The sequence below is a fragment of the Tamandua tetradactyla genome, chromosome 4 (assembly GCF_023851605.1).
Source record: "Tamandua tetradactyla isolate mTamTet1 chromosome 4, mTamTet1.pri, whole genome shotgun sequence".
NCBI classification, from domain to species: domain Eukaryota; kingdom Metazoa; phylum Chordata; class Mammalia; order Pilosa; family Myrmecophagidae; genus Tamandua; species Tamandua tetradactyla.
The window spans coordinates 108,403,030-108,429,503 of record NC_135330.1 but is presented as its reverse complement, the minus strand read 5'-3'; the positions used below and the strand labels follow the sequence as shown (position 1 = coordinate 108,429,503).

General features: G+C 41.1%; 1 protein-coding gene across 8 annotated transcripts in view; it reads right to left on the bottom strand.

Moving 5' to 3' along the window:
- The window catches only part of RCBTB1 (RCC1 and BTB domain containing protein 1), a 63,198-nt gene extending 37,734 nt beyond the window's left edge, over window positions 1-25,464 (bottom strand). For 3 of the 8 annotated variants that reach the window (XM_077158189.1, XM_077158195.1, XM_077158196.1), the window contains exons 1-4: window positions 25,377-25,464; window positions 24,904-25,030; window positions 5,538-5,704; window positions 5,013-5,163 (exon numbers count right to left, since the gene is read on the bottom strand). In XM_077158189.1, coding sequence (XP_077014304.1) covers window positions 5,013-5,163; window positions 5,538-5,663 — 277 coding nt within the window. In that variant the 5' untranslated portion in view covers window positions 5,664-5,704; window positions 24,904-25,030; window positions 25,377-25,464. Of the gene's footprint in view, window positions 1-5,012; window positions 5,164-5,537; window positions 5,708-14,123; window positions 14,143-24,903; window positions 25,131-25,376 lie in introns of those variants that run through there. The other 5 variants (XM_077158190.1, XM_077158193.1, XM_077158192.1 and 2 more) reach the window with 5 other exon arrangements.
- Between the last annotated feature and the right edge of the window lie 1,010 nt (window positions 25,465-26,474).

The window sequence follows — 26,474 nt, the reverse complement described above, 5'->3', positions numbered from 1 at the left end:
TTGAAGCTGTGGCTGCCACAGGCACACTGTGCTCCTCTGGCCAAAGAACAAACAGGCTGGGAGAGAAGTCACCACTCTGGGGGCGAGTTACTGGCTCATCAAGAAGAGGCAGCACTGCAGCAACATAGGGAATGGGGAAATACGCTTGGTACGAGGTGAACAATTTGCCTGGACATAATGGTACAAGGTTACACGCAGCAGCGGCCTGAGGACAACCTGGTGAGCAGGACCTCAGACCCCCCGAGATAAAGCTCACCCACCCAGTCAGGAGAGCCACCCCAACCAGAAAAGGTGTTGGCCAGGGCGGCGGGGGGGGGGGGGGGGGGGAGGCACCTAGAACAGGTCCTAAAGGAAGGAGTAGATGAGTGTCAGTGGTATCCACGAGCCCAAGTGCAGTTCTGCGCTGCAGTTCACCCCACTCAGGCTCGACTTATGCATTTTCCCCAAGGAGATTCACCAGGACCTGACATCATGAGATGTCTTGAGAAAGACTTCATGATCAAAAGAGGAAGGAAAAATATGATAAAATAAAGTGTCAGTGGCTGAGAGATTTCAAACAGAATCAAGTGGTTTTTCTGGAGGTTATTCTTATGCATTATATAGAAATTCCTTTTTAGTTTATGGTGCATTAGAGCACGGCAGAGGGAAGTACCTGAAACTGTTGAGCTGTGTTCCAGTAGCCTTGATACATAAAGACAACTGTATAATAATGTAGCTTTTCCAAAGTGATTATGGGATTGTAAAAACCTTGTGTCTGTCCATGGTATGGACAAATGAGTGAAAAAATATGGATAAAAATAAATAATAGGGGTGGTACAACAGTGGCTCAGTGGTAGAATTCTTGACTGCCATGGCAGAGACCCAGGTTCATTTCCCAGTGTCGGCCCATGCAAAAAAAATAAAATAATAAAATACAAATAAATAAATAATAGGGGGTAAGGGGTAAAATAAATTGGGTAGATTGAAATACTAGTGATCAGTGAAAGGGAGTGGTAACACGTATGGGATGTATGAGTTTTTCTTTTATCTTTTCATTTATTTTTCTGAGTGATACAAATGTTCTAAAAATGATCATGGTGATGAATACAAAACTATGTGATGATATTGTGAGCCACTGATTATACACCATGTATAGACTGTATGTGTATGAAGATTTGTAATAAAAATGTTTAAAAACATACATTCTCCCAAGGAAAGTGGTTCCCAAGAATCCTAGAGGAACAACACCCAAAACACACAGGAAGAAGTGGATCTGAGCTGCACACAGGAGTCTACTGTGAATATAGCCCTGTACCCCCAGGTGCCTTGGGGACCAAAGGACCTAATGCCCCAGATGCTGGGAGCATGCCAGCTGCCCCTTCTCAGCTACCTGCCATCTCCAGAACTGCCCTTGGCTGAAGCAAAATAGCAGGTAGTTACTTTCTTGTTAATATAGGATTTTCCTACATAAATATATTCTTAGGCATCTCTCTTTCCTTAGGATCTTCAGATCCTTTTTAGTTGATGGACAGGAAAAGTTAACTCTGCACAAGATGGCTCTTAGTCCCAAATCCTGGGGAACCTTCAAAGCAGCTCAGTCCAACTGGACGCCAGCAGCCACCTCCCTAGCCCTGCTGCTGCTGTGCCATCACTAACACACCACAGATGAAACTTCAGGTCACTTGAGGCTTAGGATATAGGCAAAATTATCCAAGGATATGACAATGAAACACTATCAGGCTAGAAGCTGGGGTGAAGTAGAAGATGGAGGGAGGCAAAAAAGCACCCCGTAATTTTCTAACCTTCAAGGAAAACTCAGGGTATTGGACAACGAGTTGGAGAAGCAGCTATAAACAATTAATTTTATAATAAATAACCTAATTTTCTATTGCTTCAGAGGAGAAAAAGTAAATCCACAAGCCCTACATCTATTGTGAAATGATAATACCGAACAAATATTGTCCTTCAAAATATTCACCAGGCAGAGCAAGACGTTTGGTTTAATAACATGGCACTGAAGTATTTAAACTATTCCTAAAACACCCTGTGGTGGTTAGAGTCAGTTGTCAACTTGGCCAAGTGAAGGCACCTAGTTCTGCTGCAGTGGACCTGAGCCAATAGTACGTGAACCTCATCTGTTGCTAATTACACCTGCAGTTGGCTAGGAGGCATACCTGCTACAATGAATGATGTTTGACTTAATTGGCGGGTGCTTAAATGAGAGACCGCAACGTAGCACAGCCCAAGCAGCTCAGCATACCTCATCTCAGCACTCGCAGCTGAGCCCAGGCCTCTGGAGATGCAGAAAGAAGACACCCCGGGGAAAGTTGTTGGAACCCGGGGGCCTGGAGAGAAGGCCATCACCCTGAGACTTCCCACCAAAGAAAGACCCTCAGATGGAAGTTAGCTGCCTTTCCTCTGAAGAACTAATGAAATAAATCCCCTTTTATTAAAAGCCAATCTGTTTCTGGTGTGTTGCATTCTGGCAGCTAGCAAACTAGAACACAACCCTTTAAAAAAATAGTCCACAAGCTGGTAAGACGTGGAGAACTGAACACATGCTTTTTATCTTCAACACTTCCCCAAATACTGCCGAGATAAGGAAAGGGGGGGAAGGGCATAAACACTCAAAAACAAGGAGAACATGAAAGAAAACAGAACGTGAGAGATGTTAACAGAATTTGGAAGATGGCAAGCAGATGGATTGTCTGAGGATCTGACAAAAGCAGACCAGAAAAGCTGACACCAAGATCTTCAAATGGGAAAGCCACTGAGAAGCCAGTCCCAGCGCCAGCACCCCAGAGAGGCCCGGGAACTGGCAGGACCAGTGACCCCAGGAGCTGCAAGTTCAGGGCACAGCCCAAAACAGAAGTAGTTAGATTTTACCTGGTATGCGCAGATATGCTCAAAGAAGTTTTAAGTTCTGTAGAAGAGTCGGGACATTCATTAACAATAGGTATACTCAAGGTAACAACAGACAAATGAAAACACTTGAGGCAATTATCAACTGCAGGAAAATAAACAATTGTATGAGAAAGGAGATGGCTCAGCTACAAACAACATGTAAACACTGAATACAGATTTGGTCAAAATGTGGATATCACAATACTGAGAGGCTAAAAGGAGGGAAAGCAGGGGAAAGAGAACTGAATTCCATTTACTATTATAAAAAGTCAAAGGATATCTTAAAATTGGAAATTCAGAAATTGTGTTACTTTAAAATGAGATTAAATATCAGAAGAAACACCTGAAAGAGTTAAAAGTAACACCTTCTAAAGAACAGTTGCTAACAATGAAAAGGGGTGAGGCAGAGGAACCATTTTTCAGGAAATACCTTATCCTATTTGATGAGAAAGTATCTGTTAAACCATTTTTAACTATTTGATTATTTATAATACATATATAATACACACGAATATATAAACTATATTATGTGATATGTATGTGCTTAATGTATATTCTATAAAATGCATTCTAAAAATAAAAATTGAATTAACAGCAGAAAGAATATTCCCACAAGAAATTCAGTTATTTATAGTTTAATCTATAGTTTAACTTACAGTTTAATTGTAACATTCCCGCAATATTCAAAATTGTATTATCTGGACTCTGAAAAAAAGGAGTTATAATTCCGATAGGTCACCACTCTGAAGACAACCAAAATTTTGAAGGTACAAATTTTAGTTGTTTGCTTTAAAAAACTGCCTCAGCATCAAGGGATTGAGAAAACCTTCTAGACCAAAAGGGGAAAGAGAGAAATGATAGAAAATAAAGTGTCAGTGTCTGAGAGATTTCAAACAGAGTCGAGAGGTTATCCTGGAGATTATTCTTACACATTATATAGATAACCCCTTTTCAGTTTTCAGTGTATTAGAGAGGTCAGAGGGAAGTGCCTGAAACTGTAGAGCTGTGTTTCAGTAGCCACGTTCCTTGAAGATGACTGTACAATGATACAGCTTTCACAATGTGACTGTGTAATTGTGAAAACCTTGTGTCTGATGCTCCTTTTATCTATGGTATGGACAGATTAGTAAAAAATATGGATAAGAAATAAACAAATAACGGGGGAACAAAGATTAAGATAAATTGAGTAGTTTGAAATACTAGCGATCAATAAGAGGGAGTGGTAAGGGGTATGGCATGTATGAATTTTTTCTTTCTACTTTTGCTGGAGAGATGTAAATGTTTAAAAAAATGATCCTGGTGATGATATTGTGAGCCACTGACTGCAACCATGTCAAGAGTGTTTGTATGTTTGTTTGTTATTTACAATAAAAATAAACTTCCTCAGCATTTTATGGTCAGATTTTTTAAAATGTGAGAAATCAATGACTAGTTAAAATAGAAATATGTGAGGAAAAAACTGAATGCTTAGGTGACAGTGGACAACAAGCTGAACCAGCCAGTGATGCGGCAACAGTTGGAAAGAGCCAGGAGGATACCAAAAAGAAGATGTCACATTGCAGGCGTGAGATAATCACCTCCCTATGCTCAGTTACTTCCTTCAGCTGACTGTGATCAGATCTGGATCTTGCAGCTCGAGAAAGATGCAGAGCACATGGAAAAGATTCAGGGATGGTTGCAGACAACAAAAATGCTAGAAACTAAGACCTAGGGCAGCCTCCACGGGTGAGCTCCCTCCCAAATGCCACTCTAGAGAACTGCACAACAGAGAGCTGAGGCCTGTACTAAACAGAGAACAAATTCCAACATGCTTGAAATGCTGTGGATCTTGCACCACAAATCTACTGAAAGGTCAGGCTAGAAAGGACCACTTACCTATTTGCTGTATCTAATCTTCTACAACTTTACAAGGGTAGACTAAAACCTCAGAAGCTGGCCTAAACTGAAAAATCTCCCATGGCTTAAGTGTTAGCCTGAAATGTTTAACTTTTTACCTGCTTTGTATACTTACCCTCAGAAGTTTAGAAACAAAAAAAATCTAACATTAATTGTCTGATAAAGCCCCAACTCCTAGTGTGCAATTAGCTCACATGTCCACAAGTGCAAAGCTGGATTTGTTCTCCTTTTACCTTCAGTGCTGAGAAGAACATGTGGTCCACTCCCATAGCTAAGGCTTTTAATCTTCTTCCCACATAAGGCTTCTAGCTTTCTGGGTACAAGTGTACTCTGATTATCTCCAGTTCCCAAACAGTTACTATAGTTCAGTCCTAATACAAAGACCTAGAAAACAAATAGTTTTGTCTGAGTCATTTGGCCTAAAGTTATATTAAAGATTCCATTCTGAAAATAAGACAGATTCAAATTCAGTTTGATAATTTAGTAGGTAGGAAGAGACTGATAAAATGAGGGTATTTAGAAAATGCAGTCTCTGCTGACATTACTTCAATTTCAGAACCACTTGGCTATACCATGAAATATAAAGAGCAGTAGGAGGTAGAAGGTATTAAATCAAGAAACTGAAAAAAGTGACAAGTTATATCAATTACTGAATTGACAAATTCCTTTTATTGTCCACATTTTCTCAGTCTTCAAAGGACGTGGCCAACGTCAAAATAAACCCTTAAACTTAATTCTAAGTTTTGAGAGCTTCTTACCTCATCATTGTCAGTAACATATAGTGCTTCGTTGGCTGAGGTGCCAAAGACACATGCTTTCCGAATCGAGGCAATTTCTTGAGAGGAGAGCAGAGTGAAGACTGGCCACTTTCCTACATCCACCATGACTCTGGTTTCAAGCAACTCCTACAAATAAGGCAGCATCTCTGCTGGAACAACAAGAAGGATTCCAAGGGGGGAAAATACCATTAAACTAACTAAAAAAGACACTATTAATAAAAACCCACTAAAGTTAACTCCAAACCAAACTACCTACTTTCCGTTAAATGGACCCCTCACTCCCCCAGCCATGTGCCCGATCCTTCCTCCATCTTCAAACCTGGCCTTTTCCTCAAAGGAGAGGAACTGGCTAGAACCAGTTGTTGGTTTGCCCAGTTGCAAGTCAGGCTCATGTGTTACATGCATGCATGCAGGCCACCAGACAGCAGGTCATGGAGAGAAGACACCCTCTTCGCTACATGAAACTAGGCTCTCTCCTCTTGTGTTCCCCTACTCCACCCCAGAGGGGGATTTAGATAAAATTAAAGGCTACAATACAAGTGTATCTAAGACAGTTAATTCTCAACTAAGAATATGTTACACATGTATGTGTTATGCATAAAAAGCAGTTACTGCCCGACAGTGAGAAAAATATTAGGAAGCACTAGTGTAAGACTTATTGGATGAAACTATAAAAGAACTATATTTTCTACAGAAAGACCATATTTCATTTCACACTGAGAAATGTTAACATATGAAACAAAGATAAGGCAATTCACCCTAATCTTGATGTTTACGCTCAGGACTGCAGTCTTCCTTCAAGCCATAATAAGCCTAAACAGCACCCACTAAAAGAGAGGCCTGTAAATTTCCTTGAAGCCCCAGATTTTCCTTGGCATAAGGAGCTATTTTTTTTTCTTTTTTTTTTGCATGGGCAGGCACTGGGAAACGAACCCGGGTCTCCGGCATGACAGGCGAGAATTCTGCCACTGAGCCACCATGGCCCGGTGTAAGGAGTTTTATGCAAAGAATCCTGGTCACAGCTCCAATTATTCTAAGGTTAACAAGAATTTCTACAAACTCTAGGAGGTTCCACAAGTACAAAACTCTGTACTGCAAAGTGCATTTCCATTCTGGCTCTCACCTCTGGAAACTGAAATAGACCCAAAAGTATAAATACCACTGGGGTCTCTTAAGGAGGTACAGAATTCTCAGAGTTCCTTTCTACTCAGCTTCTTCTTGGACTTAAGGTGAGAGTCCTTCTGGCTCCAGCCACTATAGCATCTACGGAGAGAGAGCCTCTGAGCTTGAGCATACCTAGCCAAGGCCTCAGCCTCTACCATGCTCCCAGCCCGGGATCATTCCACCTGTCCAACAAGCATCAAACAACCAGCAGGTCAGCCTGTGCCCTCCCTCCTACCACACAGACAGACTCCTGGCACCACAACGGAATGTTCTGACAAGTGTGCGCGTTTTGGTGGGAATAGGTAAAGGATCTGGGAGAGGGTATATGAGCAATACATAAACAGGGTAAAAAAATTATTTTAAATGGTACAAAAGGGTATAGGAAAGTAAGTCTCTTTACCATCCTTCCATGACTCTCTCCTCAAAGACAACCACTGTTATTAGCTGTCTGGTTTCCCACCTGAGACAGTACATACTTATATATGCATTATATATATGTGTGTAAATATCTTTTAAAAACAAAAACCCAAGTGGAAGCTTCCCCCCACTCAACAGTACATCTTGGAAAGCATTTTACATTAGCACATGTAGGTCTAATTCATTTCTTTTCAAGTGTATCATGGCATTCCACCACCTGGATTTAAGCATTCACCTGTTTTCTACCAAGAGACATTTTCAGCCTTTTGCTAACATAAATAACACTGCAGTGGATACCCTTGTATATAGGAATATATATTTAAATTGCATTGTAGTAACCTGTATATAACATAAAATTTGCCATATTTTTACCATTAATAAGTACAACTCACTGGCAATAATTATATTCACAGAGTGCTACCATCACTATCATCTATTACCAAAATCTGTTTATCCCTCAAAAGAGAAACTCTATGCTTTAAGCAGTAACTCCCTATTTGTCTTTTTTTTTTTTTTCCTTCACACATAAGCTAAGAGAAATTCCTAGAATTGGAATTGCTGGGTCAAAGTCTAATATCAGTTTTAAACTTGAATAGCTATTTCAAATGGCCCTCTAATGAAGTACCACCAATTGACAAAACTACGATCAAAGTTCACCAGTACAGGTTTACTCCCACTCTTGCCACACAGGGAGTTTAAAATCATGTTTCACTTTATTTAAACTTGTATTTCTCTTATTAGGAGTAAGACTGGGCATTACTTAAAAAAACAGCAACAATGACAACTGACATTTACTGAGTGCTCAATATGTGCCAAGCACGGCGCTGGGGAATTTTGCATTTGTTCATTCATTTAATCCTCACTTTACAGATAAGGAAATGGAGGCAGAGAGATTTTAAAAACTCACTCAGGGTGGTAAGGAATAATGTCAGGATTTGAAAACAGGTAACCTGGAGCCAGAAGTCTGCACTCTTACCCACTCTCTCCAATGTTTTTGTAAAGTGCCTATTTTTTTCTACTGGGCCCCTGTGTGCCTTCCTGTTTTTGATTTATAAGTGGTCTTTGTATGGAAAGAAGATGACCTTAAACGCTTTTAGAACTAACAAAAAAGATGCCCCCCAATGTGCCACGTGCCTTTTCCATACACAATATATAATCAATTTAGCCAAAAATATAAAATTTACCACCTTTAAAGTCACAACACAAAAGGATACTATTAGGGTGCATGGGTGGTTCAGTGGTAGAATGCTCGCCTTCAGTGCAGGCGGGGGTTCAGTTTCTGGACCATGCACCAAAAAAAGAGGACACTATTACCACTCAGTGGCTCTTAACTACTTGTAGCCCCAATGCCACCTTACTGCTTATCAAATAACCCCTGAAATATGAACTGTGGACTTTAAAAAAAAAAAGAAAAGAAAACCAAAAAACTCAGGGGTCCTTTTATAAGGTTTTACTCTTTAAGTTTTTCTTTTTTTGTTGTTGTTGTTTTTGTGGGTACCTAATCTGGGAAGCAAACCCAGGTCTCCTGCATGGAAGGTGAGCATTCTACCACTGAACCACCTGTGCACCCTACTCTTAAGTTTTTAAATCATCGAATTTCCAAGCTAGAAGTAAATTTAGAAGTCATTGGATCCAATTCTCTTATTTTACAAATGTATAAACCAGAGTCAAGAGATGAAGAGATCTGTCACCATCCCCAGATCATTAGGGATAGACACTAGCAATTTCCTGACTACAGTACAATTATTCTGAAAGAAACAAGACACGAGGATGTCTGCTTTCACCACTGTTATTCAACACTGTACTAGTTCAAGCCAGGGCAATTAGGTAAGAAAAAGAAAAGGCATACAAATTAGAAAAGGAGTAAAACTCTCTTTGCAGGTGACAGTCCTATACATAAAGAAAATTCCAGAAAATTCACAAGAAAGTCACCACAGCTAATAACCAAATTTGGAAAAGTTGTGAGTAAAAGAAGAACATTCAAAACATTTTGTGCTTCTATACCAGCAATTAACAATCTGAAAAAGAAATTAAAAAAAAAACAAAAAACGTTCCTTTTATGATAATATCTGAAAGAATAAAATATCTAGGCAGGCCGCGGTGGCTCAGCGGGCAAGAGTGCTTGCCTGCCGTGCCGGAGGACCTCGGTTCGATTCCCGGCCCCAGCCCATGTAAAAAACAAACAAACAAACAAAATATAATAAAACAAGAAAATGTTTAAAGATGTTTCCCTTTCTTCCTTCCATCCTTCCTTCCTTCTCTGTCTTTCCTTCCCTTCCTCCTTCTCTCTTTAAAAAAAAAAAAAAAAAAAAAAAAAAAAAATATCTAGGAGCAGATTTAGCCAAGGAAGTAAAAGACTTGTACATTAAAGAAATTTAAGACCTATTAAATAAATAGAAAGATATCCCACGGACAAGGTTCTCCTAGAGGTTTTGTGGGAGTATTAAAAACCCACAGGACGCACTCTACGCTGTATAGAAGGACAGATGAGAGACCTTAACTTACGCACGTGGTATATTCTTACTAAGGCAGCACTCTATAATTATAAATACCACCCTAATTTTCTAATTAACTCAAAATTACCATCATCACAGACAGAATTAGAGTTTGGCAGTGAGCTGTTTAATTTTCCATTTTCCCAGAGGCAGTACAGTAGCACCTTTGTTAGTATTAAGACAACCATACTAAATGTCATAACTCTGTCAACTTCAAGGAGAATGTGTGTGACCTATCACAAAATAATCAAGTGGTTAGACTACCACTCCAGGAAGCTAGAGCAGGTGGAACCACTAAAAATTAACTAGTATTTAATCTTTAATGAACTCTGCACTGGACTTGAGAATTCCCAAGACTCAGAAATAATGAGAATCCATCCCAGTAAGAGCAATACTAGTTAGAATAGCTCTGATGTCTTACAGTGTCTATTAAATTGGCTTAAACACAAAATAAAAGTATTAACGGTTTCATTCTAATTTTATGGATTTCATTTAAAGGAACATAAATACAGGTCAATTAAATTCCACTTGAACTAGCATTCCAGAGTCTGCAAAGTAACTTAGAGACTTCCAACAGTAAGATGCGCGGTTATTTCATTGACATAAAGAGGCGGCACTGACAACAGGGAGGAGCTTCAACCGACCTACTCCAGCAGCCTACCCCTGATAAGTACGTGCCATGTAAGTACTTAGCAGAACTAAACTACACATCCTAAGCAAGGCAGCCCAAAGCCTTTCCTTACTGTTTCTAGGCACTCTCTATGGAAAGCATCCTCAGGGGGATGCTAACAATAAATATAATACAGCTGAACTATGTGTTTATCCCCAAGTTAAAACTAACAAGCAAGTTTTATGTACATGAGGTCAAAAAAGGCTGAGCCTTCAAAGGGTAATATGCTAAAGCATTTGGCTCACCCTACCTTCCTTGGCACTTGAAGTCTCCATTAGACTTATTCCACATCCATTAGTACTATCAATCAATAAACCCATTCCCTAGGATGGCTTTTCCTGGCACTGGCACTGTCCCTCGGAAAGCTTGTGGTATAGGGAGAAGAGGTTACTTTATTTTGTTTTACATCCTAAAAGCAAATTCAGAGGACAAGCACAGATCTTCTAATTTTAGAACTGGGAAGCAGAAAGAGTAATACAGCACCAATCTCTTCATTTCTCCAGAGCACAAATCTTCTCCCTAGAACCAAGTATGGGGGGCGGGGGGGGGGATTGTTTTACTGATCTAACAAAAATTTATTTTAATTTATGTTCACACGGTTTGAAAAATAACAGGAGAAGGAGTGAAACAATGCAGGAAAACTTTGGTTTCGATTAAATAATGGTCTCAAAGTTAAACACTGGGAATTTAAAGTTGACCTATAAGCATTGGCTTCTGCTGAGCCCTCAACCCCCAACTCTAACCAGAATATTTTTTGGCAAAGGAGACCGAGGCCACTGACAGGACTTCATCCTTCCTACCCGCCTTCTGCTGACCTAGAAGCTCTCTAAGAAAAAAAGAAGAGAACAAAGGAAACAATCTTCAGAGCTGGTTGGCACCAAGGTTCTGACTCGTCTTCTGGAATGAGTCCTTGGGCCTGAAGTAAGTCGATGCCAGCCTTTATCATGGAAGCTGATACCTCACAGGAAAGAGGAAGGACTCCGAACGTTGGGACAATCCAGCCAGATGGACTACACATGCTCTTCATACAAGCCACAGCCTGGTCACCTCACATTTAGACTATGTGAAAAGCAAATCTGCAAAATGATTTTTGATTGCAAAATATAAAATTAAATTAAAGCACTGACACCCGCACTGGAGATTCCTGATAGAGGTTTCTCTATTTCCATAAACTGGATGGATGATGATTTTAGCTATCAGCTTAAAATTGCTAAGCTGCCTTTTATTTATAGTTGATGAGCTGTTCATGAAGGCTATGATGTCTTACAGAAAAGCACTATGAGAAAGCAGTATGATAACATGAACACAATAATAGTATACTTTAACTCTTCTTCTGACTTGGGTCCCAAATGCCAAGGATACTGGAGCCATCCTAAAGAACAATGTAGTCACGGTCTCTGTCCCTGAGGAGCTTAGGCTCTAACAGAAAGTCAGCTCCTAAGTAACTGGAAACCCAGAAAGCAAATATAAGTGGACTAACTAAGTAAAGCATGGAATACGACATGGAAGTATACAGTACAGGTGACACATGCTGATGTGCAAATGAAAAAACAATTACATTAAAAAGTTACAACTATATAAAACTTAGACACACCAGAAAACTATTTTCTGAAATACCAAAAACCAAATTCTCAGTATTCCAGCAGATTATAAAATGTAAGCATTTCCTCAGTGAAGTTCATCCTGTTTCCTGCAAAAAGTGTTTTTCAGAGCCTACTTCCATTTTTAAGAAATGGAGTTCCCACTGGAGCACAAAAGATTTAAGGGTGTGGTCATCCTACCTCTTTTTTTTTTACTACGTTATGATGCAATTCTAGGAAAAACTTTCAAACCGAACAGTTACAGAATTTTAGGCAAACTTTTAAGAGGCACAATTTTACAACATGCTGTGTTGTACATCTGTGCTACAACAAAAGCAATTTTTAAAAAAACTTCTCAGGTTACAGAAGAGCCAAATGTTTTTTCAATCTTCCATACTTATTCTGTTGAGCTTTTTGAGAATGAGCAAATGTTATCCCTCTGACTTAGTCCCCAGGCCCAGACAAGCATCTAAGATAGGCTCAAAAACGTTTTAATAAAACCACATCTTAAAACTATTTCACTGTAGCCCTGCCCCAAACAGGATGGTGAAGTGAGATGCTTCAGAGCTGTTTCCCTAAAGAAGCTTTGAACATCCAGCAAGAACTGGCAGTAACATCTTTCTCAAAGCTCTGGAAAACAGTTAAAGGACCGAAGTATCAGGGTGAATGCTAAACCAAGAAAAAGCCTACTGAAAGCAGTAGGGTCTTCTGGTACCCTGGCTGGGCCCTCCCCGCCAGTTCAGTGAAGAGCCCGCCCAGGCTCCCAATGTGGATCCCTGGTTTCAGTTCCTGGGGAAGCACAGTTACCCTCGTGCACATATTGGGAGCATGTATGCCTGGCCCCACCTAACTGGTGGTGGCCTGAGTGCACGTACTGGGAGCATGTATGCCTGGCCCCATCTGACTGGTGGTGGCCCCAGGGACTGTACCAGGACACTGGTCACATCCTAGAATCTACACATGTAAAAAGCAAGCCACAGAGCTCTCCAACAGAATGCTGGGGGAGAACCATCAAGTGGCTTCCTGGCACAAGGGATTGTTGGCTGTAGGACATACAATGCAGGGCCCGAGACCATGAAGAAACTGTTGCCTGGTGAAGAGGACACATTCATATCCATGTAAACAGGGGATTCCTGGGACTCAAGATAAGATGCATGCACAAAAAGGTTCAGGGGAGTCCCATGCTTTGGCCTGGAGATATTCTCTAAGACTCATAGTAGTATATGCTCTGGAGGAGAGCACTAACACATGTCAATCTGAAAAGACTGGGAAAGGTGTTTTCTTTTTTTGTTAGCTCCTAGCATTCAAGGGAAACTCTGACATAATACTACCTGGATACAAGCTTAAGGAACAGAGCCACAGAGTCTAAATTCCAGCAATGACACTTAAAATATCAAAACGTCCCAGTTTCAGCAAAAGATTAGAAAACAAACAAAGAAACAGGAAGTTATGCCCAGGCAAAGTAGAAAATTTAAAGCATTAGAAACCACCAAGGAGGACCAGACCTGGGACACACAAGACAAAGACTTTTTAAAAATGGTCCTATTTGCTCAAAGACCTAAAGGAAAACACAGACAAAGAATTAAAGGAAATCAGGAAAACAAGAGTTGAACATAAAGAAAGTATCAGTAGAGAGATGGAAATTACAAAACAAAATCAATTGGAACTGAGGCCCACAGTTACAGCAATTAAAAATCCCCTAAAGAGGCTCAACAGCAAACTGGAGCTGACAGAAGAAAGAATCAGAGAACCTGAAGATAGGAGAATTGAAATGACCATTTGAGGAACAGAAGGAAAAATAACGAAGACAAGTGAACAGAGCCTGAGGAATCAGTGGAACACCATCAAGCAAACCAAAACACATACTGTTGGAGTTCCAGAAGAAGAAGAGAGAAAGGGGCACAAAAAGCATTCAAAGAAATAACGGCTGAAAACTTCTGAAATTTAATAAAAGACATGAATATACATGCCCACATCACTAAACAAACGCCAAACAAGATAAACCTTAAAAGACCCAGGCTGCTCAACACATCATAATCAAACTAATGAATGCCAAAGATAAGGAAATTCTGAAAGTTACAAGAGAAGCAACATGCCATAAACAAGGGAGCCTCAATAAGACTAAGGACTGATTTCTCATCAGAGATCATGGAGGCAAGAAGGCAGGGGTAGGAAATATTAAAGGGCTGAAAGCAAAAAAAAAAAACCACCCAAGTATTCCATATCTGGCAAAACTGACCTCCAAAAATGAGAACAGGATAGGTTTCTGTGTGACACCTAAGACACAGAGAAGGATCTGCAGTTCTGAAGGTCAGCACTGCCACAGAACAACTGGTAACGAAACTGAAAAAGAGATCAGGCTTCAATTAGAGATAAGAATGAAGCCGACAGGGTCAGGACTACGGTAAGTCAGAATACAGTGTTATGGTGAGGGATGCAAATAGATGAATGAAACTTAAGGAGTGTATGTTGAATGAAATGTCAGAAACAAAAGACAAATATTATCATGTCTCACTCAGAAGGACTACCTATAATATAAAAACTTGGTGAACTTAAGTTGAGAGCATGGGTTATCCAGGTTGGAGCCTTTCGCAAAGTGTCTGAGATTGTAAACTCTTACAACAGTCACATATATTCAGGAGCTGTAACTGCTATTTCTAAATTCTGAGATACTGAGCTGTTTGTATACAACTGGTCGTTTCCAGAAACTTTGGGTATTTATGTGACAAGACCTCTGAAGCTATGAAAGTCAGTAGTATCCCACACAGGAACTGTTTAAAAAGTTGAAAAAGGGATCATATTTCAAGTAGAGATATGAATGAAGCTGACCTGGATAGGACTGATGATACTGTCCATATTTTAAAACTTCAACTTCTGTGTGAGACAAAGAGAGAGATGTTTAGTTGGTGCGAAATTTATGTTTTGGTTAGTGCATTATCTAATTTAACTTGTATGGTCAGTTTATTTGAACACCATAACTACATGGAATCTTGAAGAGGGCATGAGACTTTGTTGGTTTACACAGGTTAGTGTGATGCCCCAATATGTCCCAGAGTAATTTGGGCAGTGAATTAAGAAATATTTGCAATGTTCCCCTGAGGGACTTGGGAGAAAGGAGGAAATACTCAACTTTCCCATTCGGAGAATTTCTGATATTATCACAAGCAGTGGAGACAATCAAATCAATAGACCCAGCTCTCAATCTTGGAATTCACCCCTATGAAATTTATTCCTGCAAAGGATAGGCTAAGCCTACTTAAAATTAGGCATAACCGAAAAGTCACTCCCAGAGAACCTCTTTTGTTGCTCAGATGTGGCCTTTCTCTCTCTCTCTCTCTCAATCTCTCTCAGCCAACATGGCAAGCAAACTCACTGCCCTCCCCCTCTCTATATGGGACATGACTCCCAGGGGTGTAAACCTCGCTGGCAGTATGGGACAGAAATCCTAGAAATCCTGGGACTCAGCATCAAGGGATTGAGAAAATCTTCTCAACTAAAAGGGGGAAAGAGAGAAATGAGACAAAATAAAGTGTCAGTGGCTAAGAGTTTCAAATAGAGTCGAGAGGTTATTCTGGAGGTTATTTTTACACATTATATAGATAATCCCTTTTTAGTTTAAGGTGTATTAGAGAGGCTAGAGAGAAGTACTTGAAACTGTAGAGCTGTGTTCCAGTAGCCATGTTCTTTAAGATGATTGTATAATGATACAGCTTTCATAAATGACTGTGTGGTTGTAAAAATCTTGTTCTGATGCTCCTTTTATCTATGGTATGGACAGATGAGTAAAAAATATGGACTAAAAATAAATAAATAATAGGGGGAACAAACGTAAAAATAAACTGGGTAGAGGGAAGTACTAGTGGTCAATGAGAGGGAGAGTTAAGGAGTATGGTACGCATGAGTTTTTTTTTCTTTTTCTGGATTGATGCAAATGTTCTAAAAATAATCTTGGTGATGAATATACAACTAAGTGATGATACTGTGCGCCAATGATCATATATAATGTAAGTGTAAAGATTTGTCAATAAAAAACATTTTCAAAATTGATAATTAAAAAAAAAAGAAAAGAATATAGGGGTAAGGAAGACATTGTCTGTATTTTAGAACTTTACCTACTCTATGAGACCAAAGGAAGAGAGGTTTATTTTCTCCAGAAACTAAATTTTTGGTAGCACATAATCTAACTCAACCTGTCTGGACAGGTCATTTAAACAACCCAAACATAAGGAGCCCAGAATGGGAATGAAGGCTTGTAATTCTGTAATTAATGTTAATCCCTGGATACATCCCAGAGTATGCTGAGGAGATAATTAAAAAGTATTGACAAAGTCCCTTGAGGAATAGGAGAAAAAATATAGAACTATTAAACTTTACCACCAGGGAAACCCCTGATACTATGTCAAACAGTAGGAATCCCAAGTGAATAGGGCTTGGTCTTGAGGCTAGCTCTTGTGAAGCTTATTCATATAATAGAGAAGCTTAGCCTACCTATAGTTATGCCTAAGAGTTACTTCCAGAAGAACTCCTTTGTTGCTCAGCGTGGCCCCTCTCTCTAAGCCAAACTCTGCAAGTGAAATCATTACCCTTCCCCCTAAGTGTGACATGACATCCAGGGGCAAAAAGTCTTCTTGGTAATGTGGATACAATTCCCACGTATGAGCCTGGTCCTAGTATAATGGGATTGACAATGCCTTCCTGACCAAAAAGAGGGAGAGAATTGTGACAAATAAGGTATCAGTGGCTGAAAGAGTTCAAATAGAGTCAAGAGGCTACTCTGGAGGCTACTCTTATGCAAGCTTCAGCTAGATATTGCTACTATCATGGTTTGCCAAATCCCAACCAAAACCATCCCTGTCAACCCTCAAGAATACCTAGGGCTTTATATGAGATTCTACAAAGGTTCCAAGCACTATAATTACTTCCCAGAAACCTACAAGCTCCAGATGGGTTCCTAGGGCAGGTAAGTCCTGAAATCCAGAGGGACCAATCTCTCCAGAATACCAACTAGTTCTACTCCCCTATCCCATATTATTGCTAGCCCTTTCCAACATGAAAACATTAGAATGGGCACAGCCCAAATAACCCTAAAGAATGGGCGAAAGATCAAAGGAGAAGGTAGAGTTATAACTGAGAAGATAGGATTTAACAAATGAGTATGACTGTTGAATCATTATATTCATATTTCTTTTAGTCTCCAGTGTCTCGGGGTAGCTAGAAGGAAAAACCTAAAATTATTTAGGTCAGTTTCATAACAAACTCTGAAATTTGTTCTACAACCAATTGTTGCAATGTGCTTTGAAATTTATTGCTGTTTTGCATATATGCTATTTTTCACAATTAAAAAAAAGCAAGTAAAAAAAAATTAGAGCAAGATCAAGACATTCCAACATATACAAAAGCTGAGGGACTCCATCACCATTAGACCAGCCCCACAATCGATGCTAAAGAGAGTTCTACAGGTTAAAGAAAAGGATGCTGCGCAAGAGACTGAAGCTGCATGAAGAAATAAGCATGTCTAGTGAGGGTAATGATATGGGTAAATATAAATCCCAGTTCTATTGTATTTTTGCTTCAAGAATCTAAAAGGCAAATGCATAATGCATAAGATGTAATTAGAAATCAGTGCTTTTGGATTCATAATGTATAAGCACGCAATCTGTGACAAGAAAGATGGGGGGACAGAGGAGTATGGGAACATACTTTAGGTATACCACAGAAGTTAAGTTGGTATCTAAGGAGAATGCAATTGATTAGGGTGCTGAATTTAAGCTACATGGTAACTACAAGGAAAATATCAGAGAATATGCAAGCTCATAGAGACAGAAATTAGAGTACAGGTTGCCAGGGACATGGGGCAGGGGGGACGGGAGTTAATACCTAATGCGCACAGAGTTACTGTGTGGGGAGATGGGCAAGTTTTGTAGTGGAAGGTGGCAGGTACCACAACATGGTGAATGTCCCTCTGAATGGTACACTTGGGGGGGTTTAAATTGGAAAAGTTCATGTCGTATCTAAGTTCCACAGTTAAAAAAAAAAAAAAGAGTGTGCAACTAAAAACAAAACCAACTATTTCACCCATTCTACGATGTGAGCACTGCAAACAGGAAGCAAAGCTTCAGATTTGCTGAGATGCTGATGCTGTCACTGAAGCAGCTGCAAGAACAGCTGTCATGAACTCTTCTGTTCGGCAAGTTCACCGCACTGAAAGAATAAAAGGGAAAGAATGTCCTGAATGCTTGACAAGTTCAACAAGGACTAAGGTGCTCTGAGAAAGTGGTCTTCTCCAGTTTATTGCCATCCTTCATAAAGATGCAGCTGAAGCCACCTGGGCAGGTAACTGAAGATAATCCCATCTTCATTTAGAGGGCAGCACGACTACTGACATAGAATTTCCCAACACTGACTGTCACTGCTCTTTTTCCTTCTCAGTTCTGTTAAAATACATACTCATTTAAGAGGCAAAAATATGTCCTACAACTGTCACTCTCCAACTGCCACTGTGTTTTTATCACTGAAGCATGACTTGGAACAATGGCCTGTGGAAGTATTTCTCTAGCTTTTCATCTAAGGGGTCTTTTTTTTTTTTTTTCCAAATGAACTGCAAACATTTGTAGTTTCAACAACTGACGTCCAGACTTTCTTACTAAATTGTTGAAACCCTTAGCCAGGGGGGGCTTAGGAGGACTGCCTCTGTTCTAATTCAGTCCATAGCTTCTGTCTCTGAGGGGCCTTGTTCCTGCACAGAAACTTTAGGCAGTTCTAGGACACAAGGAATCAGATCGCTCAATATAAGTGAAGAAATAAGCCTGAGGTCACATGCTCGGGATACAAAAGCAAACAACTCAATGGCAAAAATATCGGCAACAAAAAGAACAGAACATATTCAGGACTGTAAAGCTGACCATGATTTTATAAAAATATAGCTTTTACAGGATACTTTCATTTTCAAAAGAAAGCCAGAAAAGAAACTTTCTCAATAAGAAATAATGTCCTTCTACAGTTTTGTGCTGTTGCAACAAATATGCAGGTTTCACCAAATAGTACAGATGAATCAAAGGCTAAAAAAGCAGATAGAACATAATACTTCATTTTTGTTTTTCTAATGAGTTCAAGGCTGCAACTGAGTCCCCAAATACAAATCTACAGTATCATGAATCCCGTATGTCTCAAAAGTGATTTTGTCTACTACTCTCTGCCTGTATGAAAAATATGCACTGCAGCCTATACCCTGCAATGACCCACAGCCAAGCTAAAATTCCAGGAATGGAAAGCCAGAACCATAGTTTTGTTCATTCAACAAATGTATTTCTCTAGGTAAACAGGGCACAGAGCCAACAGTACTACCCTCAATAAGAACTTACGGGGGAGGTGGAGACATCTAGACACACGTAAACAGATGCTATGACAGTGTGTTTAGCCAGCACTGCGAGGCAAGGTTCAGCTGCTTTGGAGGCACCAGTTTGGGAAGTGTCAACTACCTGACCAGAAGGCAGGCCCCCGGGACAGTGGGCACATGACAGGTGGAGGAAATGATAGAAATGGGGAATGGCTGGAGCTCACAAGGAAAGGGCAAGAGGTGACACTGACAGACACAGAAAGGATAGCTAGGGCCAGATCACGTATCCACACTAAAAAGGTTAGACTTAATCCTAACAGCAACATGCAGTCACTGAAGGGTCTTAAACAGGGAAGGACAAGCCCAGATTTATGTCTATGAACGATTACTCTGGCTGAATATAGAGACAAGATGGGGGTGAATAAGCAGGGCTTAGAGGGAGTCTAAGGTGGTTACAGTAATCCAGGAAAGAAAGGATAGGAACCTGTGCCAGGAGGAATGGAGAAAAATGGACAGAGATTTACTCAGGAGGATTCTTTAATTGGCTGAAGGAAGGAGGGAGCTGGGATGAGGGAAAAGGCCATACCAAGTATTATACTGAAATGCTCAGCTTGAGTGAGTGAGGGAACTGTAATAGCACACACTCAACAGAGAACACGGCAAGTTTTAAGGGAGATGAGTTCCAGTTTGGACGTTTTAAGTTTTCAGTATTTATGGGCAAAGTGGATATGTCCAACAGACAAATGTATAAACCTGAACCTTAAGAGAGAGATCTGGACTGGAATTTGGAACTAGGCACGGACGAGATCACCCAGGGAAAAGTGGACCTTGGACAAAAACCCTAAGACACTCCAATAGTAAAGGGACAGAGTACCCTATAGAAGAGAAGGTAAAGGAATAGAGAAGTAGAAAGAAAACCAGAATCAGTGTCATGGAAGCCTAGGGCTGTGCGCTTTACAAGAAGGGAGCTAACAGTAAAGAAGAGAAAGATGGAAAGGGAGAATGAGAGGGGAAAAGAGAAAGGTAAAGCGAGGATATAATCAACTAAATGAGATTCCTCAGCAAGTAGCAGGAAGTGGGATCTTCCGCTATTAACATAAAGGAAGGAAGAAAGGCATGAATTATGCAACCAGAATTTGGAAGCATTCTCTCTCTCTCTCTCTTTAATAAAGACCTAACTCACACACCATAAAATTCACTGTTTTAGAATGTACAATTTTGGTATAGTCACAACGTTGTACAACCATCGTCACTATTTCCAAAATATTTTCATCACCCCAAAAAGAAATTCTGCACCCAATGGCAATATCACTCTCCATTCCCCACTCCCGAACCCCAACCACTGGCAACCACTAATCTACTTTCTGTTTCTATGGATTTGTCTAGCCTGGACATACCACATAAATGGAATCAAATAACATGATTTTTAGTATCTGTTTTTTTTTTTTCACTTACCAAGATGTCTTCAAAGTTCATCCATGTTGTAGCATGTATCAGAACTTCATTCCTTTTTATGACCGAGTAACTTTCCATTGAATGGATACACATTCTATTTATCTGCTAATCAGTTAGTGAATATTTGGATTGTTTACCTTTTTTGGCTATTATGAACAATGTTTTTGAGTAGACATATGCTTTCATTTCTCTTGGATATATACCTATGAGTGGAACTGCTGGGTCACATGTAACTTCCTGAGGAGCTGTCAAACCGTTTTCCCAGTGGCTGTACTATTTTACATTCACACCAATGGTGTATGAGGATTTAAATTTCTCCACATGCTCATCAACATTTTTTATTGCCTGTCTTTTTAATTATCGCCAGGCTACAGGATGTGAAGTGATGTCTCACTGTGGTTTTGATTTGCATTTGGGAACATTCTGTTCTGGAGTCTCTATTTTACCCTGTGTAGAAAGAGGTAAGGTTTTTTGATGTGAGTGAGCAGGGAATTAGCAATAAAAGGTAAGACATTTAAGAGTGGAGAAGTTTGAAGCAGCCACCTGGGAGAACAGGAAAGAGCACTGACCAGGGAAACACAGTAATAGGATACAGCAGAGCCCAGAGGAAGCTGGAGACCATAAGTTTACCCAGGTACCCACCTGACCTGATCTGTGAGATTTTCTTCTCTATGAAAGAGGTTTTGTTTTTTGGTTTAGTTTTTTCAAAGTTGACCTAGGGTGGGCCATGGTGGCTCAGCAGGTAGAGTTCTCACCTGCCATGCCAGATACCCGGGTTCAACTTCTGATGCCTGCCCAGGTGAAGAAAAAAAAAAAAGCTGATCTAACCACAAGTGGAATGGAAAGTTACTAAGAGGACTTTTCCACTTATAGGCAATGACAGAAAAGGACCTAAGAATCCATTTATTGTGGTTGTTTAAAGTCCTCTAACAGAACATATACATTAAAAAGAACAGTTTTCTTAATATTCACCCTCCTTGACCCCTGGAAACAAAGGATCTCTGATACGTGAGCTCACTCCAGCTCCTCTACATTATCATCAATGCAGTAAATAACTGCGATCATCACACTAACAAGTGACAAGCTGAAAGCGGCATCACACATCCATTTGTTCAGTAAAGAGTCATTCCTTTGAAAGGTTTCAGATAATCATACCACAAGCTGCTAACTTAAAACCAACAATCACACATACAAACAATAACAAATTATGTAAAAGAAAATAATTTTTTATTTAATAAGTTACCTTGGAGAATATGAGCTCCAGCCAATCCTTGGTTTAACTAATTCAGTAAGTGCATTTACAAAGATCTCATTTAGAGATTTATCATTAAATCATGCTACTGCTTGGACTGACCATAATTTTGTGCCCATGGTTCACATCTTGGCACTGACTACCAAGGCTTGATGGAGCAACGGCTATGTTGTTGTTTTCATCTGTCTACCTCTGAATAACTTATCATCTCAAAACTTAGTGGCTTTCAAACAACAGCAATTTATCATCTCCCTTGATGTGATGTTTTGGCTGGACTCAGCTGGCACTTCTGCCCACTCAGCGAGGGTTACTGTGAGGCTGCAGGGACTGGGAGCCTGACTAGGACTGCGGCAAGCTTTGCTCACATATATGGGACACTCCTTCAAGCAGGCTCTCTTTAGCTCAAGCCTCTGTACATGCTGAAGGCCATCTTAAGATAGTGAAAGCTAAAACTGCCATGCACCTTAAAGATCCTGCCCAAAACTGACACAGAATCCCTTCATTCCCAAGGCCAGTACAGAGCAGAAGGAGACTCTCTTGAAGATCTATTGAAGGAAGGGATGGCAGTTAAGTCCAAGGCTGGGAGGAATTCTAGATGGCCACCTTTGGAAGCAATCTACCCCAGCTGGAAACGATACTAATGGACGTTTCCACGATTCCATTTGAGTTCAAGACTGAAGCCCTTGAGAGATCACAGACTTTGTCTATTTCCAACAAGCAAACTCTTTCAAAAGCCTCAAAATGAATAGTCCAGCAAATAACTGACCCTATGGTAGCTAATCTCAGGAAAGTCATAGAAACTTCTTTTCTGGGGTTATGGGATCCTTCAGGGATGGTTTGAATAGTCTTCCCTGGAGAGATGAATCTCCTGGAATCAGTTCACACCTTACATTATACATGTACGAATAGGACCTCATTTTTTAAAAAGTATACCTAATACTCAAAAATATAGAGAATATAGAGGCATCCCTAAGCTATTTGAATTCTTGCTACCAAAGTCTCTCTGCACTCAAGAATCAAACAGATTTGGATAAATTCTTCACGATCAAACCCTTGCTACTTTCTCTCCTAAATTCAGGAATGAACTAGAGCTGGATGTCACAGTATCCCTTACAATCTGTGTGCTGGTTTGAATTTGTGGACCCCAGAAAAGCCATGTCCTTTAATCTTCCTTCAATGTCGCTGGGTGGGAGCTTTTTTATTGTTCCCATGGATATGTGACCCACCCAATTGTGGATAGTAACTTTTGATTAGATGGTTTCCACGGAGATGTGTCTCCACCCATTCAAGGTGGGATTGCTTATGGGAGCCCTTTAAGAGGGAACCATTTTGGAAAGAGCTACAGAGCCCACAGCAGCCAGAGACCTTTGCAGATGCAGAAGGAATATGACCCCAGGGAAGCCTCATGAAACGAGAAGCCTGGAGATACAGCTAGCAGACTTTGCCATGTTCACCATGCGCCTTTCAGTTGAGAGAGAAACCCTGAACGTCTTCGGCCTTTCTTGAGTGAAGGTAACCTCTTATTGGTGCCTTAATTTGGATATTTTTATAGACTTGATTTAATTAGGACATTTTCACAGCCTTAGGACTATAAACTTGCAACTTTATATATAAATTCCCCCTATAAAAGCCATTCTGTTCTAGTATATCCCATTCTGGCAGCTTGCAAACTAAAACAATCTGAAACGGCACTCTCTGAACACCAGAACCTGGCAGAATTCTTGCCTGCCATGCCAGAGACCCAGGTTCAATTTCCGGAGCCTGTCCGTGCCAAGAAAAAAAAAAAATCACATTTGAACACAGGAACCTAATTAATTTGTACAGCAAAGAGTACTTATACTGCAAAATATTAACTATTATGTTTATATGTATTATTACAGGTGATATACATGCTCCTTTATGCTTATTTGCATTTTCCAGATTTTCTTCCATGCTTTGCTTATAAATTTAAAATAAAGTCTATATTGTAGATTTAATGTAATACTTGGAAGATTTTTTAAAATCAAGTCCATATTGTGGGACAAATAACCTCACTTTAGATAATGTCAATTAGCTGATCTCTATTTACTCTGCTCTAGTTCAATTCCACGGAATTTATTAAATTCACTATAATATGTAATATTTTTAGAATGTTTTGAACCACAGAATATAAAACATGTGTTGTAATACCCTGCCTGGACTCTAGACCCCCAAACCTTGTTTCCTGTGGACAACTGAAACATAGTACAAGCAGGAGTATTATAATAAAAGTTCTCTTACTTCCTTTCAATTTCATTTTCCCACTCAGGCTCTCAAATAATGGAGAATGTCTCTGACTTCCTGGCTTGAACTATTTATTGTTAAGACAGGGCCAAGCTCTTACTAGAACAAATGGGCACGGATTAATTTAAAAAATAAATAAATAACTTATTTTAAGCTACCAGCTTGATAACTTTGGCTTTTATGGCTGTTTGTTCTCTGCAGTTCCCAGAACTTGATCATTTGGATCCCACACATTAAAGTCACTGGAGAAGAAATTTCTTTAAGGTTACCACCTTCCCTCTTCAGACAGACTAGTGCGATAGAAGAAAAAGGACCTGTCCAGAGTACTAATAAATAGACTGGTATTTACAGAATGGATTAAAAGATTTCCATTCCACAGATGAACAGCTTTATTAACAGAATCTAAATATATAATTACAAGCTCAAGGAGTTTAAAGGGGTGAAATTCACCCGATGCTCACTTCTGATTGACACTAAATTTTAAAGCACACTATAAACTGCCTTCGGTATTAAATCATTTTCTCGTTTCCTCCGGCATTATATACCGTGATATTCTGATGTTACTACCCCGCAGTAGTAGTACCCGCCTCAGAGCTCCCGTTTTGGTCCTCCAAGGACTTTAAACCCACCCCCGGAAAAAGAGTTGGGCAAAGGCAAATAAAACCACTAATCTTTTTTCATTTTTTTCTTTTTCAAGCATAAGGACAAGCTTACTTGATAAAATCGTAATCCTCAGCTGCAAAGAATCCTGCAGCAGGTGTCTTCGGGGTATCTCACTGCAAATAAGTAAATTCACATCATAGGCCACTTATAGCAGGACACAGAGCGCCTCGACGGTCACCTTCGATGGAACAGAAGGGGGTCCTGAAGAAGAGGCCGGGCCGGGCTCACAGCGCTCCCGTGTAAGCGTCCCGACTGGGAAGACAGTGCCCCGTAGAGGCCTGGGGGTCGTGGGGCAGAGGAAGGCAGCTGAGTCCGCGGACTGCGACTCCCCCGCCACCCGGAGGCCACCGAGCGGATGCCGGGTGCCGGGCGGGCCGGGATGCGAAGGGCCAGAGGCCAGGGCCGCCCTTAGCAGGCGGCGCCGCGAGCAGCGACAGCACCAGCGCTCCCACGGGGGAAGCGGGTGCCCCCCCCGCGCCCACCGCCCCGCTCCCGGCGCCCACCGCCCCGCGCCCACCAGCTACCTGGAAGCCCGCCTCGGGCGCGCGCAGGGCAAACCGGGCCCGCCACGGGGACCTGGGACTGGGCGCGCGGGAGAGTCGGGCCGGGGGCGGGGCGCCAGCGGGGGGCGGGGCCCGGGCGGTACGCTGGGGCCGCCCCCACGTGACCCGGGCCGCCGCACGTGACCTCGCCGCCGCACGCGCCTCGCCCGCGCTCCTGTTGTATCCCACTCTCCTAAAGCACGTCTGCGGCCGACCTTTACCCTGTGCCGACTGGCCGTCGCGGCGGCGCGTGGTGGCTGTCGGGAGCGCCCCGGCTCCTCTCCGGGCAGGCGAGGACGCGCCACGCGAGGACCTCGGGGGCGGAAAAGCAACCGGAAACGCCGCTCTCCGGCCCCGAGGCACTGTCCAGGTGCGCAGCCAGGGTAGGAGCGGCTGCCGTGACCCTAGAGACGATCCCCGCGTACCTGCGGCGGAAGAGCCCCTAATCCCGGCCAAAGGATGGGGAGGGTGACAGCCGGCCCGGAAGCAGGAGGAAGGAGGCGAGGCGGTAGGGCCCGAAGTCACGTTTGGGAAGGACTTATTTTCTTATAGTAAACGAGTAAACTGAGGCCGGGAGAGGGAAACCTTTGCCTCTTCAGCCCGTCCCATGTTGAGACGGCAGTCATCAAATACATCCAGCTCTTTGAGAATTATCAGTTGGCTCTGCCGGATAAAGCTCAAACTTAATAGCAGTACGTTCCAGGCAAACTTGTTCAAACTGATTTCCCCATTTATGCTCCCATGAATAAGCAGAAAAACATGCTATTTTCTAAGTATTACCAAGTCACTCAGGTTACTTTTCCTCATCTGAGACTTTCCCAGCAATGCGCTAGACTCTTGCTTTGGGAAATTCCTGTTTTCCCTTGACTATTTCCTTGACTCAATTCTTTTTGAAGCCCTGTTTTCCTAAGTTGCTTTACTTGTGTTTGCGTTTGTTCAGTTTTTGATTCTGCCTGCGGTGTACTGAATCACCACCCAACCGCCCTCAAAATGTAAACATCAGTCTCCTACACACCTTTCAAATTCTGGTCGAATGCTTCCTACTCTTGATTCTTTTCCTTCTCCGTAAACTCCGTATTT